Here is a 16,542-nt window from a genome sequence, read left to right on the forward strand (position 1 = left end):
AATCGGGGATTTTTAGAACAGTGACTGTAGTTATAATTTGGAAAACAAGGAAAAGCGTGTTTTCTATTTTTCCAGTTTTTTGTTTTAAAAATTTTGCATTTGAACATTTTTTAGTTTTTCCAATTTTCTTAGAAAAATTTTCTTGAAAACAGTTCAAGCAAGCAGGCCTAATATTTTCTTTCCCTAATTAAACACAAGAAGCGAGGGAATGTTTATCATTGCTTAAAATTAATGTTACAAGTACAGTTGCTCACTTGGTTAAGAGTTTATTATCCGGTTCGATTCTCGCTAACCCCTAAAATTTATGAGAACATATACTGATATAAGCTATATTTGTCAAAAAAAAACAATGTTACGTGGGCATGATGTTACCTTGTTGGGTAAACAAATACCGCTTTCCCTGTAATTTTAATGTTTATTTCAATGCAAAGCAAGGGTAACCCACATGTCGTACTAAAAAAACATCTCGTAAAAGTATAAACCCATTTGAATAAATTATACTCCCTCCGTCCTTTTTAGTTATCATATTGACAAGCATTAAAACCAATTCGTTTATTATTTTTAAAAACTGAAATGGGTTAGTTGTAATTTCCAATGATCATTAATTTCACTCAATGTTCAAGAAATTTGACCATTAAAAGTCAAAACAGGATAACTAAGTAAAATGGAGGCGCAAGTACACTTTAAATTTAAAAATATAGTGTATATTTTGTAAGTTACATCAGGATGTGAGTTAAAAGAACAGCTTAAAAGTAAAAAAATTAGAGATTTTTCTTAAATAACTTATTTTATTTTACAGTATAAGTTAATATCATTTAAGCCAACAAGTTACCGGAATATACTATAAGTTTTACTAAATTCTTTTATGATACCAATTTCTGGGGTAGATTTCTTTCCTGGATCGTTTATAAATCTAACCCAGGGAAGGCAAATTAACTTTTATTCTTACATTTTCATTAACTCATAAATAGGATAAAAAGACCCTCTGCTCAAGTTTATCATGGCATTATTACTGCAATACACACACATACACTCTATTGAGACTGGCATTGGCTGCCTGAAGTGAGGTTCAGTTACAGCTCCGTTAATCTGTACATAAGACAACACCAGCGATAGAAAACTACAACACAAGCTTCTATACATGTTCCGTTTTAACTTAAGAAACCAAACCGGCTAAACAAAGTCAGTAGGTATATCCATCTCTGCTTCGGAAGTATTTGCAAAGTCAACAAGGGTATCCTGTAGACCCAAAATTTCGAGTGACAAAAATGATAGCTACTTGAAAGGCTACAACTTGAAAATCTAGCTACTAAAAACCAAAGTATAAAATGAGATTGCTGTAACTGGCAGTTTTTCAGGTAGCGTACCTGATCAAGGGTGCCTGAGGGACTGCCAATGCCAATAGCCAAATTTTCGGGAAACGCTTCAGCCGCGTCCGAAAATTGCTGTACAAAGGTAGGATTTTTCCAAGGAAATCATAAACCAAATCAGAATTTTAACCCATAAGTTATTCATTGATTAATAACCAAAGAGAAAAATCCATATTGTTAGACGTAATTTATATGGGTCTTATGCCAATCTACCACTTATTCAATTATGGAAACACTAGCTTGAGTCCAATGTCATATATGCTTTATCTAGGAGATAATAATAAGGGTGGATTACCGGTAAAAAACATAAGCTTAGGTGGATTACCGCAGTGACTTGTTCTATAAGAAAAAAAATCAAAGAACAGTGTCAAAACTGGACATACTTTATCCGGGTCGACAGATTGATGACTAGTTTCTTCGACAATAGCGTTGGAAGGATCTTCTGGAATAACCTGCAAATACAAAACATTTATATTTTGTCATATATATATTTTTTGTCATTTTTCCAATGTGTTAAAATGAACCATACTGTATCATTAAGGTGTCCATCATAACTCCGGTCTTCAAGAGGTAATGGCTTAATCTCCCTAGGTGTTCCCTGCAAATCCCATTGACACATCAAGAAAGCTGAATTTATTGTCAGCCAAAGAAAAGATTATGGGAAATAATGAACCTATAATGAACTAGGTACCACAATTCTCATGTGTTTACCCGTTCGACTTGATCAACCGGATGATTCCTACTCCCTTTGCGAAGATCTCTTAATGTTCCCTAAAGGCAGTTAGACAGAATGATCACAAGATTGATAAATAATATAAATGTAGAAGCACCGTTATGTAGAGGCGCTAGCAAAAATGGTGTTCACAAAACACAAGGGTAATTTTCTTTTATTAAGTAATAGCTCTTGGCGGTTTAAGCAAACAACGGTAGAAAGAAAAAATTGAAACTCTTATGCAACTGCTTCCTACTAGCTAGAAGAAAGAAATTGAAGCTATTTTGCAATTGTTGTCTATTATCTGGAGGATTCTTTGACTGCTGAATAGAAGAGTTTACTAGACCTATGAATATACTAAGAAAATGTTTCCATTCGCGTTGAGCCCTAGAATGGAAATGCATAAGATTAAAATAATTCAATGCAAATAAAGAAGCTTGTAGTTATGTTTGCAGATTGTCATCTCATCTGTGATCCAGTTCTACACCAACATGAGAAAGAAAATTGATTTCCCCAAGAAATTCCAACAAGAACTATACAAACCTTATTGGCCCACATAAGACCACATGCATTGCACAATGTCCTTGGTCCGGCGGGTCCACGGCGCATAGCAGGAGTAGAACTTTCACTAACACCACAGTGATGACACCTCCGGAGATTTCTAGGAGTAGAGGATACCATATACAGATTTAAGTCAAACATTCCTTCACAGATTTAATTTGGAGAATAAAATAAAAAGCACAAAATTCACAAAAGAGTTAAAACTCACAAAGCTTCTGAATGACGTGCACCATCTCCTTGGGGTGAAATCCTTTCAGAATCCAAGTTTGAAGACCCACAACCTTCTTTTAGTGATGCAAATTGCCCATTTTTACGGTGCATCCTGGTGTAGATATACGCAATTAAAAAGAATTTGGAACTTATAAGCTATAAAAGCACCTCTGGCAGTGCTAGTAGTGCATAATAAATAAATAGTAAATATAAGTAATTCGAATAAATAGACTAACAGAATCTTAGCAAAGCCAAAACATATACAGAGAGCATAGCTTAAGAAGTTTGTATAATTCAAATATTGTTTTTTAAATAAGTTTAGCACATATAATCTCTCACCTCTGAGCAACCTCTTTCCGGACTGTGTATCTTATCCTTTTGTCAAAGCATCTCTCTTTCCGTTTTTCACGGAACCTAACTAGAGATGCTATTCTCCGTGAAAGATTTGAACGTATTGGTGAATCATCCACGACCTATGTACAATAATGTAGAAATATATTGAAAACAAATCTCAAAATCAATAATAGCATCAATCTCTGGGACAGAAGACTTACCCTGTTGTTTGGAACAAAAGAAACATCAGGGGCTACTCCAATAGGAATATCAGGTGTCCCTAAAAGCAAGAGCACAGCTTGCACCTGGGGCATAAAACTTCAGCAACATTATGCACTGCACCGAAACTAATTACTCCAAATTCATCACAGTTTTTATTTTGAGATTGTGCATGGGAAGAATAAAGAAAACCATATATGCAGTTACTTTGGCCTCCATCCAGATAAAGTAACATAGCATCCATCTTAATACTGATCCAAGAAAGAGATGGAATTCTCAGAACTCTTAGATGCCAAATATTTTATTGGTAAACCAAAGATTGACATTTAGAAATTAAAACCTACTTTTAAATAGTACAACGAAAACAGAGTCTTATCATACTCCCATTTAAATGTCTTCAGCTAGGAGAAGTAGGAGGGGTACATGGCAATGGTGATTGGTGAGCAGAGGCATTTTCATTTTATTTTTTTATATCGCCCTAAACCATTATGGACTGGATTTCAAGAAATGTTGAATGGAATTTAGATTACAGAAATTCGCCTTTGATCAGTGCCATCCTAAAAGTTTTACAGGAAGGGTTAACATATCATTCCACAAATTATGATCAAAAAGCGTACGTGAAGGGTTAACATATCTTTTTACATCATGGTGATTCCCAAATCGAGGGACTAAAATAAATCATGTCAACAATCTATAACTTCAAATCCTAGAGCCTCGTTGCATTCTCGTAAGAAATAAGAATCAAGGACTATCAAATTACTCTCGGGTCTTGCTTAAATTTTAACTAACTACTGATTGTAATCTACTGACTTGCATATAGTATAAGTTGCGTGTCAATCATAAAAAGTAACTAAGCACAAAAGTTCACAGCATTTAAGGTAAAAGCATTAATAACAACAATTATCTTACTAGATTAAGTACCGGTTGTCACACGCTAAGAATTCATGTTTGATAAGTTGTCAAAATGTTATTGGTCGAGAGGGGGGTCCATCATTATTAATAAGCTCTCCGCCAATAAAATTTTGACAACTTATCAAGCACGGATTCTTAGCAATTCGATTAAGTACATCACACAAAAAACTAACAAATTCACGCATAACTATTTTTCAAAGCAAACAAACATACCTAATTATTACTCCCTCCGTCCCTCCCAATTGTTATCGTTTTTAAGAGAGTGTCCGACACGTATTTTAAGATGAATAAAAAATATAGTTCCATAACTTTTTTTTTAATTTTTTTTTTCTGAATAAAAGTTTAAACATTCTATTTTTACTCAAAAAAAGAAATTTTTTAAAAGAAGTTACAAAACTATACTTTATATTCATCTTAAAATGTGTGTCAGACACTTTCTCAGAAACGATAACAATTGGGTGAGACAGAGCGAGTATCATATATTTTCTAGCTAGCACAACAAAATCATACAATACAAAAATTCTAATCAACATAAAGCAAAGCAAAATCACAATTAAATTACTGCAAATTCAAAATATACCAAAAACTCGAATAAATAATCACCTTCTCAGGAGTAACAGCCGGAAAAACATAAACCTCGCCTTCGAAAGCAACACTCAGCTCACTAGTCCTCGACTTAATCACACCACCACCTCTGCTACTACCGCCATTAACATTATAACTACTGCTATAATTCTGTTGCTCATGGCGCTGTGGCGGCACATGACAATTATCCACGTCATCATCGATATAATCCTCATCGAAACCAGCTTCTTCTTGTTCAAACTCCACGTCATCGTCCACGTCATCATCAATTTGCATATGAGGATTGTACGGACGAGCTTCAATTGGCGCCGCCATAATTAAACAAGTGAACTGAACTCGAATAATATAAATTGAAATATGTGTGTAAGTTGTGATGGTTGAAGATGGAAAGTGAAGCTAAGTAAGTGAGATTAGAGTGGTAATAATTTAATGAAAAACCCTAACCCTAATTTATGGAGAATTGAGAAGTGTACTTAGAACTTAGAAGTGGAAAGTGAAGTTGAGGATGCTGTAATAAAAGTAACGATAATGACGATGTTACCTAGGATAGGAAAGACGACAACTTATAATATAAAGGTCTGTCTCTTATGCAAATCACCTAAAACGGTACTTCGTATAAAGTTTTGACATTTTGAATTTTTTTTATGTATAAAATAATAGATAAAGTAACGTTTTGGTACAAAACGATATATGATGTACCGTTTTGAGCCAAAATGCTACTTCAACTAACGTTTTGTACATTTAAAAAAAATTAAAGTACCAAAACGGCACACTATGTACCGTTTTGCATTAAAAATACAAAACATAAGAGTAAGTATCGTTATGAAATGACATTTTGGGTCATTATTTTCAAAAATGTCATTTTGGACCATAAATGAAATTTTGGTGCATTATTCTAAAATTTATAATTTTGATCCATTTTAATTGATACGGTTGTTGTGAATACATGGGTCTACCATTATAAAAAAATGTAAGTTAATCAAAATAAATTAAATTTATAAAAATTTTATGTTTAGCATGTGTTTATGGACACAAAACCGATAATAAAAATACGGAACTAATATATTCACACCATCGATACCCTTCGTTGCTATGAAGATCAATCTATCCTCATTTGCTATAAAAATAGATTATTTTTGGTTTAGATACTAAAAAAAGGGTGTGCACCGAGGGTGGATACATATCAGCTCCCTAAAAATAATACTTAACCTGTCACAAAATACAAATTTATTTGAATTTTTACGCGTATTCTCCACAAATTATTTTTCAATTTTTTTTTGATAAAAATATATATATTAAATTTTAATTTAAGAAAAAAAAATTGGAAAAAAATATGCGGATCGATAATTTTTATACTTTCAATTACACGTAAAATGTTAAAGAAATTTTTATTTTGAAACGGAGGAAATATCGGAATATTGTTGGAAGAAAGTTTTGCAAGTACGGGCACTCATCCGATGTTTCATCAAATTCGCTATTTTTGGGAACTTTACTTTCAGTGCTTTTTCTTTCCTTTTACTTTGACAACATAGAATGCTCGCAGAAATCGGTAATCCAAATTACTGATATAATAATAGGGAAATCGAAATTAATTGATATAATAATAGGTAAATGTTATTTGCAGATCAAATTTTGTTTCGAAACAAAAAAAGAATAAAAATACAAAACTGCTCCATGTACCGCTCTTAAAAAGATTAAGGGGTCGTTTGTTCGGAAGAAGATATGAGTTTGAAAGAAGAAATCGGGTTAGGCTTTATGGGGCTGAGGAATCATTTCTGATATAATGTGTTTGGTTCGGTCCTGTAATGAAAGTTGTTTGATTTAAATATTTTTGATTTAGTAATTAAATCAAACTTTTATATGTTGCATATGTCGAATTGAAGTTAGTTATACAACTTACAAATAAAAAAATTAAATATAAGTGATTAAAAATTATTTTTTTAATGTTATTTATAATTTTAAAACAAATAAAATAAAATATTACTAATTTGTATTAAATAAAAATAAGTACAACTTATTTAAGATTAAACAACATGATATTTTTTTTTATCGTAGGTAACACGCAGCCGCTACCCTTCGGGTGCGCACTGGGTAACCAAGGTAAACCGCATTTAAGCGACAGACTCTGACTCAAGAGACATAATCATAAATTCTCCTCCCGTGGGATTCGAACATGTGATCAAGAGAATAGTTATCCCCTCTTTTAACCAGTTGAGCCAACCCTTGCGGGCAACAACAAGATATTTAAATATATGTTTTAAGATTGTATTTAACTTTATAAATAAAAATAAAATAATAAAATTTAATTTGATACCTCATACCCCTCTTTCAAACCCAACTCTCCACTAAGGTATCAAATCTGATTTCAGATGGGTATAAGAAATGAGAATTAGATTTCAAAAACACTAAACCAAACATCATGTATGAGTTTGGAATGAACGAAACCCATATCTGATACCAGAAAGAGCCGAACCAAACGACCCCTAAGGTAGTATATTTTGATATTTTCACTCTTTTACTCCGAAAACAAAAAAATTGCTCTGAAAATAATATTTTTCTAATAGTATTGTAATAACAGATAATTTGGTGATCTGAAATTAATCAAAACAATTATTTGAAGTATTAATTAAATATATAAAGATAACGAATAATATTTAATTTATTAATTTACGAAACAATATGTATTGAACAACCAGGTTTAACAATCGAATTGACATACGATTGATCGGAAGATTAATTACTTAATCCAGAAATTTCTACGACCATGTTATTTATACAAACAATAAAATAAGCTCTTGATTGCATCTTTTGCTTATTATTTCAGCGTAAAGTATAAAATGATAACTACATTGATTCAACTACATGTGATATCTGACTTTTGATTCAAGCATTTTATTTTATTTTCTTATTATCTTCTAAGAAATTCTCGAGTCTCTAAATAAGCGAGGGTTGTACCCAATACATGAGATAATAGTGAATAACCTCTTATGCTTATGCATACTCAACGGCTATTGCATGAGCCCGTAAGATTTACCCAATACACACATGAATGGTAGCGGCTATAAGTTCACTATAATAAAAAAAAGCTATTAATCAATTGAGTTATCGCTCTTGCTTTAACTTATATAAAAATACTATTCTGTATCATTCAAGTTTCGCTAATCTTAGTTTCATGTAATCTGTAACATTCAAGTTAAGTTCAAAACAAATACAATCTTTAATTTAGGGCTTAGAAGTTTGTCAAAATAAATAAAGAACTGGACCAAATAAATGGGTGTAGATGTAGCCGATCCTCTCAAGACCATAGGTGTTTCGCTAATCTTAGTTTTATGGAATAAGTATTTATTTAAAAAAAAAATCATGCGCAAAGCCTCGTTATATCAAAAAAAATTACAAGTTGAAATTTTGATATATCGCCAACAAAGTGTTGGTGTAGTGGTTGCGCTCGTGTACCCCTTGCGGAAGATCACGAGTTTGACTCCTGACACGTGGCATGTGTAAATAATTATAAAAAAAAAGAGTTATTTACAAAATGCAACCCCGTGGTTTGGTCAAAATGCATTTTTTTACCTATATTTTAGATAACTGCACTTTGCATCCCCTTACTATTTTGGCGCGACAAATTGCACCCTTTTCGTTAAATTTATTAAAATTTTTAGAGGCATTTTAGAAAATTAAAATATTTAATTATAATTAGATCATTATTTAAGTTTTTTGACCCTCTAAATGATACTTTTCGAAAAAATTTAAAGAACGAAAATTACAGAGAACGAAAAAATCTTTTCAAAACAATAACATTCAAAATTATCAAAAAATTTACGAAGCCAAAATTAAATAAAATATATACTTATTGAATTTATTAAAAACAATTATAAAAAAAATATTTCAATTTTGAACCTTTTTATTTCGAGAAGATCTTTTTATTCTCTACAACTTCCGTTCTTTAAATTTTTTCGAAAAGTATCATTTAGAGGGTCAAAAAACTTAAATAATGATCTAATTATAATTAAATATTTTAATTTCCTAAAATGCCCCTGAGAATTTTAACAAATTTAACGAAAATGGTGCAATTTGTCGCGCCGAAATAGTAAGGGGATGCAAAGTACAGTTATCTAAAGTATAGGTAAAAAAATGAATTTTGGCCAAACCACGGGAATGCATTTTGCAAATAACTCTAAAAAAAATTATATAAAGTAAATAGAAAATATTTAAAATGTGTGACCTATTCTAAATTTCCGTATCTTAGCATAACTTTGATCGCCAAACATCTAATGCCAGCAAAACTCAGGATCAGTTTAAGTAATATCAGCATGATATTACACGAGTTTTCACGTAGAACCCGAGTTTCTCGACATGTTGGGTATATTGTATAGAACAAGACCCATCACGAGTACCACGCTTCCCCAAAGGAAATAGGGGCTCAAAGTTACTCCTTCTGGGAGATAGGGCAATGGAAGTGCCAGTATGTAAATTGAAAGTGGCACTGCAAAGATCGCAAACGATTCATTTAGTAAAAGCACTTATCCAAGGAACCGAAGTAAAACTGTGAACACGAGTAAAAAGAGAAAAAGTTGGAACCTGAAAGTAGCACAGCAAGGGAAGAAACAACTGCAGAGGAGATCTTAACAAGGTTGAGCAATGATATATTAAAAGCTATATTGGTGATTATGTACAGAACAGGTAATAATGGCGCTCCATCACAACCTGATGCAGTGAGACAAATATAAGAGGGACTGGTTAGTAAAGTAAAAGAGATTTTCTGTCACAGTTTTACGATACTTTCAAGTTTCAACTTCTTACTTTGGATGGTTTTCACAGCAACACCATTATCAGCGTAAGAAAATACAAATGAGGAAACACTACAAATTTTTTTTAGAAAAATGCAAATAACGATATCTCTTATAGCCCTTAAAATCTTTAAATGCGTTCGATATTGAATTCTCAAGTGAAGAGGGCAGCGGGTAACAATGGATAGCAGCAGAGTAGTTGTGAGGTTTGGCTCTTTTAGAGTTTTAGTTATAAAACTAGTTTCACGACATGGTATTTGCCACCTCAATGTGCTTTAGCCCACAATTCATTTCTCATTATTTTTTGATCAATTGACTTGTACAAATTTGATAATAATACTTAATTCAAATTAATTGGATAAAACTGTTTCGAAATGTGGAGTATATCTGCATAGACAATTCGGTTTTAGCCGGTTTCTAGCGCTTTCGGTTTCAAAAATTTCCGGTTTCTTGCTCAGCCCTATGCACAGTTATCATACAAACTATAAAACTTTGATAAACGGAACACGGTATAAAAAGTAAAACTCGCACTGAAGTACCACGTAGAAAGAAGCAAAATACTATATTACCTGTTGTATTGGCTCCGATATTAAAAAAACAACCGGCACCACTCTTAATGTACAAATGAAGTTGAGAGAAGGGTATGCCTTTCAAATTTGAGAGTAAAGGCAGACAGAGAAGTACAAAAAGGGCCTAAAAATCCAATAAAATGGAAGATTATCAACTGATAATAAATATTATATAGATCAATATATTAAATTCTCTATATAGAGGGAATATGACGATAAGATATATTGAAACACATCTCATGTGAAAATCTAGAAAGAACGGGCAATCACACACAAGTTTATTGGTTTTATGTTTTGAGTATTTTATCACCACAGACAATATAATTTATTCGGCATTTTAGTGACCGCAGAGCTGCCTGTCTCAGATCCTTTCCTTCCACTAAGATAAATTGGCATCAACATGATACTTAATCTAACAAATTCGAACTGAAGTCGTATGTGCATGCGCCTACTGTAATAAGGCTTGTGAAGAGCTCGAATCAACCTCAAATAGCATGTTTGTAGGTGTTCTAGAGACAAAAAGAGAGTATGGGCTTAACTTTCATCCTATGTCACCAAAGAATGGAAGCCCTAACCAAAAAAGAATCTTCCACTTTCTTTAAAATGTTCTTCTTAAAGATTAAAACCTTAAACCCTTTCATTTTAATCATTTCTTTTCTTTGCATTATACTGACGATTATGAAGATCAACCTTCATCCATATTACTGTTTAGCAAAAACTAGTTTTCCCTTTTAGGTCATGTTCAGACTTCTTTTAGTGCATGAAGAGATAGATAAGTCACACAGTACAGGATCCATCCCGTGGAAAATTACTTAACAATATTATCATCATAATTATCAGATATCAAAACGGTCTCCAGATTCAGAACCCTAAGTCAGACACCAGCAACATTTTAAACATTACTAAAATGAAGATAAACACAAGGAGTCAAAGCAATTAATAATTTACTTCACATATGAAGATCACTCTACTACAGTTAAAATTTACCTGGAATCCAGATCCGAAAGAATTTACCACAAATATATCAAGCAACTTCCCCTGTAGATTAAAAAAGTTTTTAATTTGCAGCAATAGTCAACATGCAAATCGTAATGACAGGTTGGATGAATTTCCTGAAACAAAAGAGTAACAAGCAGCACCTTTAAGCGTTTCGTAGCATCAATGAAAACAGATTCCTGCCATAAACAAAACAGTCATAAGGTTATTTCCTTTCTCACGTGAAAACCAACATGGTATGACTAAATTCACTACATGTTTGATTACCTTCAGTATAGATGCGCCAGCTTGAAAGGCACTTGATGCAACCATTAGCAGTGGCCACATAACACCAATTCCAGAAAGCATTTGACCAGAGTCTGACCCACTGCATCCATAGATATAAAATTTTGAAAAACAGGGCAGACGTCTGGTTTAAAGCCTGATTATACAGATGTTGACACATTGTGGGTACTGTAATTTGAGACAATGTGGTATAATGAACGTTCCAAAAAAATATTGATAGCACTGTGTGAAGGTAATTATACCGAAAGAAAAGGATATTATATAAGAGGAAAAAGGTGCTAGCCCCGCATACAAAAACAAAATAGATGGAGTCCACCCTCATACTAAAAGTTCATTAAGCTAATAGGTGAAAATACTGTAAGAATTCTATTCATATTTACTATATTATTTAGAAGGATAATTCTAGCAGAGTCTATAATTAAAAAAAACGAACAGTTATGCTAATTTTTATTTTCCCAGTAGCTGTTCTAGGCTCACTTCAGCGTAAGCTGAACCGAGCACTGATTTTTTAGCTAGCTACAGGACACATGTACAAGCAAATATAGACATCAGTACATCACCATACAATGGCAACGGCTTTATGTGAAAAAGTTTGGCCTCGGAATAAATAAGCACACATTAATAATTATGACACTGACCATGTGCATTCCAAGAAATTAGCACCTCTCACAGGAGCGATTTTCAAAAAGAATAAATAACCATGAAAATGATGCTAGGAGGCTCAATAAATGAGTCACAAACTACATAACATCATTCAATGGATGGTAGACATTATATATATGTTTCAGTAGCAGTACATTGTTGGCATGTGCACTTGAGAGACAAATTAGACATGATATCAAAGACCCTCACCATTCTTCTAAGTACTATCTATAACTAGAATTCATAGAGAGTAAAAGTATCTATAACTAGAATTCATAGAGAGTTAAAGTTTGCAATACCTTACAACTGCTATGACCACGCCCACAGCAACGAGTAAGCATCCAGCAATCTTATTCAATGAATACCGTCTTCCTAACAGGATGGTAGAGAAAGCTAATTGCCACAACAAAAATGTCTGCAACAGAAGTGATAAGAAAGCAATCTTTAAATATTATATGTTCCTAATAATAGTAAACGCAACTCATAACATTCAAAATGGTATAAATGTTATTTGTATAATTAAAAGAACAATGGAATAGATATCCTCAACTGACATATATCTTCCAAGTTCCAAGGATAAGACCAAAGATCTTCCAGTCATAGCCATTAATATTTAGAAGTTGTAAGATGTTATTATTTAATACATTATGAGAATCAAGTTCCTAAAGTAAGATCAATGTGTCTGATGCAAGACAAGATAACACGTATTAGAGACACCAAAACAGAATTAATATTAAAAAATACCTGGCTCAATACTGGTATAGCTGGTCCAGGGAGCATCGCTGAAAGGAAAATATAATGTTCGGGAAGGATGTCAGATATACAACCATGAACCTTCTTCCACAATTTTTTTCTCGAATTCATAGCATGACTTTTAGGAAAATGATCGAATGTTAATAGCTGAACATGAGAGAACAAATGCAGGTAGACCCGAAACTTGATATTTTAGCTTACTAAATGAAGAATAGCTTAATGAGGTAACAATATGAAGTTTCATTCTAACTGGGCTTCAAAACAATTTGAAAATTAAAACCCCATATTTTCTTTGTAATAATACATTAAATAGTCAACAGCACCTCCAGAGGACATCCCCGCAACAACTCCTAATGCTTCCAGTAAACCAATGATCACGAAACGAAATTTGGGAATGGCCATCATCTCATCAGTTACAATTCCAGCATTGTATCTTATATACAATATTGAAACATAGATAATCACATACCTGCATTCAAGAAAACATATTATTTATAGATCATTTTATATGGAATATGATAGACAACCAACAACATAATCATTCATGTGGATACTGGAAAACGATATAACAAAAGTTTTTGATCCAAAAAAGTGAACTTAGTATACTAGAAATTTATTTCAAATGATCGATTCAATCCAAGTGACATGCTTAAGATTTTTAAAAAATCGAATTCTCTTATATTCAACGACATTCATATATAGCCTATCTTTAAGACTCCAAAATGATTACTCAACTCATGTCATTTGCAACCAAGAGTGACGTATAGACTATAGTTCAGAACCAATAAATACCAGAACCAAAGAACCGTAATCTTAAACCAATAAAACTAAATTTCATTCCGTTAACAAAGAGAGGCGGGACGTTCTTAGTCTAAATACGGTTTTCTAAACGAACCTAAGCCTCGAAACAGATTCTATATTTCCAAACCCTATCTAGTGCACTTCGAAATCTAGACTATCAAATAAGTCAACAAAAAAAAAAAATCAGCAACATTATCGATCTCTCAAACACTACCATACCGAAACAAATAGTAACAAATAAAACCGCAATAAAACGTAAAAGCAAAGCTCAGGCATTGTATTAAAATACAAACAACATATTAAAATCAAGTAGGTGAAAATGTTACCCAAAAGTATTGAGTTGAGCTAAGAAAAACGGATACTCCTTCATAGGGACGAGAGCGAGTTTGTAAAGTACTCGATTCGAGATCGCTAACGCAATTGTAATAGCTGAGCATATTAATATTAACTTGTTATTATTATTAGTACTAGTTGTAGTTTTAGTAATATTGATATGTGATGATGAATTAGTTAAATCGAGTTCTCCATGGTCCGGTGAAGTGCAATTCGGTTTAATTCGGGTTTTATTGTGATTGAATTCGAAGAAATTGTTATGGTTAGCAAAAGGAATAATGTGAATTGAGAAAATTTTGTGGTGTTTAGGGTTTGGAGAGATCGAGAATAGATTAATTTTTGCGGGATTGTGTTTGGGAAGAAATGGGGGATTGGAGTGGAGGGAGAGAGTTTGTGAGAGACATGAACATGAAGAAATTGCCATTTTGACTGAATCTCTCTCTCTCTCTCAATCTCTCTCGCGCGCTCTCTCTCTCTCTCTGTTTTCTTACTAGTTTATAAGATCTTCCTGTGTGTGTGTTTGGGAGGGGAAATGGTAGTTACTTTTCCGTACAATTTCGATTTCCACCTGCATTTTGTCGTTATCATCGGTTTTAAAATTCCATTCATTCACTGTAGACTATAGGTGGAAGTTTATCCTTTAAACTAGGGCTGTACAGATAACCATTCGAACGGTATCCAACCGTTTAACCATTTGCAACCGACCGTATTTTGCGGATAATCGCGAAACACAGGTTGTTTGTGGATTTAAATTTTAAAAATCGCTCATTCGCGTTTTGAATGCGGTTTTAAATTTTTGAAAATCGCAATCGCAACCGCAAATCGTAACATATATTTATAATAAAATATATTTTCAAAAATATAGTTGATATCATATAAATTAATAAGTATACACATTTATTAACTAATCTTAGGTCAATGTTAGGACTACGTTCACAATCATTATAAAATATATAACCAAACAAATGGAAAATGTAATCAACGTGTAATTTTTTTATGCTTTTCTTTTCTTTTTTTTCTCTCGCCTCCGTATTTTTGTATGTTTTTAATATTCTTGCTCCATACGTAACATTAGTTTATATTTTATTTTTGAATGTAAATTTATCACATAACTTAAACTTGAATTTATTTTTTGCAAATTATTAATTATTTTAAAATAAGTGGTTGAACCGCAAACCGATCTGCAATAACTGCAAATTCGCAACCGTAATTGACGCGGTTAACCGCAACCGCAAATGCGGTTGCAGATGACAATTTTCCAAAACCGCTCTTTGCGGTTTGGTTTGACTTTTACCCTAAAACCGATCTGATCTGAACCGCGTACACCCCTACTTTAAACTATGTAGATCGTGCATGGATCAAAATCAAAAATAGGCGGCGGACATAATTTTGAGTTGAGATTAATCAGGTCGAGTCGAGTCGACTCGTTTAATTAATCTTGTAATGACGCTTAGTATTACAGTTTGAAAAAAAATTGCCCAAAATCTCACATGTGCTGAAATATGACCCTTCATAAGTTCATATCACTTAAAAACGTAATATTTTTTCCGTTTTCAATCCAGGACAAATAACTCAACTATTACATGCGTTTAATAGGGCAGTTGACTTTTTTTACTTTTGAAATAATTTATAATGGTTCAACGCACGTTTTTAATGCGTTTGTCCTAATTCAACGGTAGGTTGCGTTTGTTTTCATCAAAAAGATAAAATTGGGGTCCGTGGGATTTAAAAGCCGGTCTTTCAGCAGGCTGAACTCTACGATGCACCGCCTAATCATTGAGCTAGAAGAAGATTTTGTATAGAATTATGAACGCAGTATTAACGTTTATAAGTGATACAAAAGGCCATAAGACAATGCATTTGAGATTTTGAGTCTTTTCTTCCTAAATTGTAAGAATAAGGGCCATAATTCGTTTAAATTTTTACTCGAACTCAACTCGTTTAAACGAACGGGTTTGAGTGAGTCGGGCGAGCTGTGTCATCTAATTTTTACTTTTAATTAAACATAAACCTCTACCCAAATTCTGTTCGTTTAATTTAATTAATTGAGTCGAGCCGATTTATTTAATTAAATAAGCCTGAACTTAGCTTATTTAACTAAACGAGTCGAGGTCACTTAAATAAACGAGTCAAGTCGAACTCACTTAAAAGAGTTCGAATCCAATCCATGTATTTGGGTTTGCATAGTAAATTTCATGTGTATTAACTGGTTCTCTAAAAAGTAGACGGTCACATAAATTTTGGGGTTTGTATAGTAAATTTCATGTCTATCAACTAGTTCCCCGGAAACTAAAAAGTAGACGGTCATATAATTTTTTTAAAATTGAACCGGTTGTTATGAGTTCACAGCATTGTTATAAAAATCGGGAATTGAACATAATTGGTTAAGGTACCGATTTAGGATTAATCAGAAATCGGGATTTAATTAGAAAAAATTGGGTGTATTTTAATATTAAAATCTTATTTAATATATT

General features: G+C 32.7%; 2 protein-coding genes across 2 annotated transcripts; both read right to left on the minus strand.

The window, feature by feature from the left end:
- Positions 1–986: 986 nt before the first annotated feature.
- On the minus strand, positions 987–5,426 carry LOC141711375 (GATA transcription factor 19-like). Its single transcript, XM_074513784.1, has 10 exons — positions 4,921–5,426; positions 3,408–3,491; positions 3,193–3,326; positions 2,852–2,965; positions 2,626–2,743; positions 2,082–2,141; positions 1,900–1,968; positions 1,754–1,822; positions 1,368–1,445; positions 987–1,239 (listed from the first exon to the last, which is right to left on the minus strand). Exons 1-10 carry the CDS (start codon positions 5,215–5,217, stop codon positions 1,174–1,176), a joined length of 1,089 nt encoding a protein of 362 aa, XP_074369885.1. The 5' UTR covers positions 5,218–5,426; the 3' UTR covers positions 987–1,173.
- A 3,382-nt stretch (positions 5,427–8,808) lies between these two features.
- On the minus strand, positions 8,809–14,629 carry LOC141711376 (protein CLT2, chloroplastic). The gene is made up of 10 exons (XM_074513785.1): positions 14,062–14,629; positions 13,258–13,403; positions 12,926–12,963; positions 12,481–12,596; positions 11,522–11,621; positions 11,398–11,433; positions 11,246–11,296; positions 10,259–10,382; positions 9,481–9,606; positions 8,809–9,385 (listed from the first exon to the last, which is right to left on the minus strand). The coding sequence occupies exons 1-10, from the start codon at positions 14,490–14,492 to the stop codon at positions 9,231–9,233; spliced, it is 1,323 nt and encodes a 440-aa protein (XP_074369886.1). The 5' UTR covers positions 14,493–14,629; the 3' UTR covers positions 8,809–9,230.
- Positions 14,630–16,542: the final 1,913 nt, after the last annotated feature.

Source organism: Apium graveolens, chromosome 3, assembly GCF_009905375.1.
Source record: "Apium graveolens cultivar Ventura chromosome 3, ASM990537v1, whole genome shotgun sequence".
Taxonomy (NCBI): domain Eukaryota; kingdom Viridiplantae; phylum Streptophyta; class Magnoliopsida; order Apiales; family Apiaceae; genus Apium; species Apium graveolens.

Coding starts and splice junctions, on each gene's coding strand:
- LOC141711375 (XM_074513784.1), bottom strand. CDS start 5,217: ATGGCGGCGCCAATTGAAGCTCGTCCGTACAATCCTCATATGCAAATT. Junction 3,327..3,407: donor CTTTTGTTCCAAACAACAGG/GTAAGTCTTCTG, acceptor TATTGTACATAG/GTCGTGGATGATTCACCAAT. Junction 2,142..2,625: donor GTCTTATGTGGGCCAATAAG/GTTTGTATAGTT, acceptor AACTGCCTTTAG/GGAACATTAAGAGATCTTCG.
- LOC141711376 (XM_074513785.1), bottom strand. CDS start 14,492: ATGGCAATTTCTTCATGTTCATGTCTCTCACAAACTCTCTCCCTCCAC. Junction 11,622..12,480: donor GTGGTCATAGCAGTTGTAAG/GTATTGCAAACT, acceptor CTATGGATGCAG/TGGGTCAGACTCTGGTCAAA. Junction 10,383..11,245: donor CTTTCGGATCTGGATTCCAG/GTAAATTTTAAC, acceptor TTGGATTTTTAG/GCCCTTTTTGTACTTCTCTG.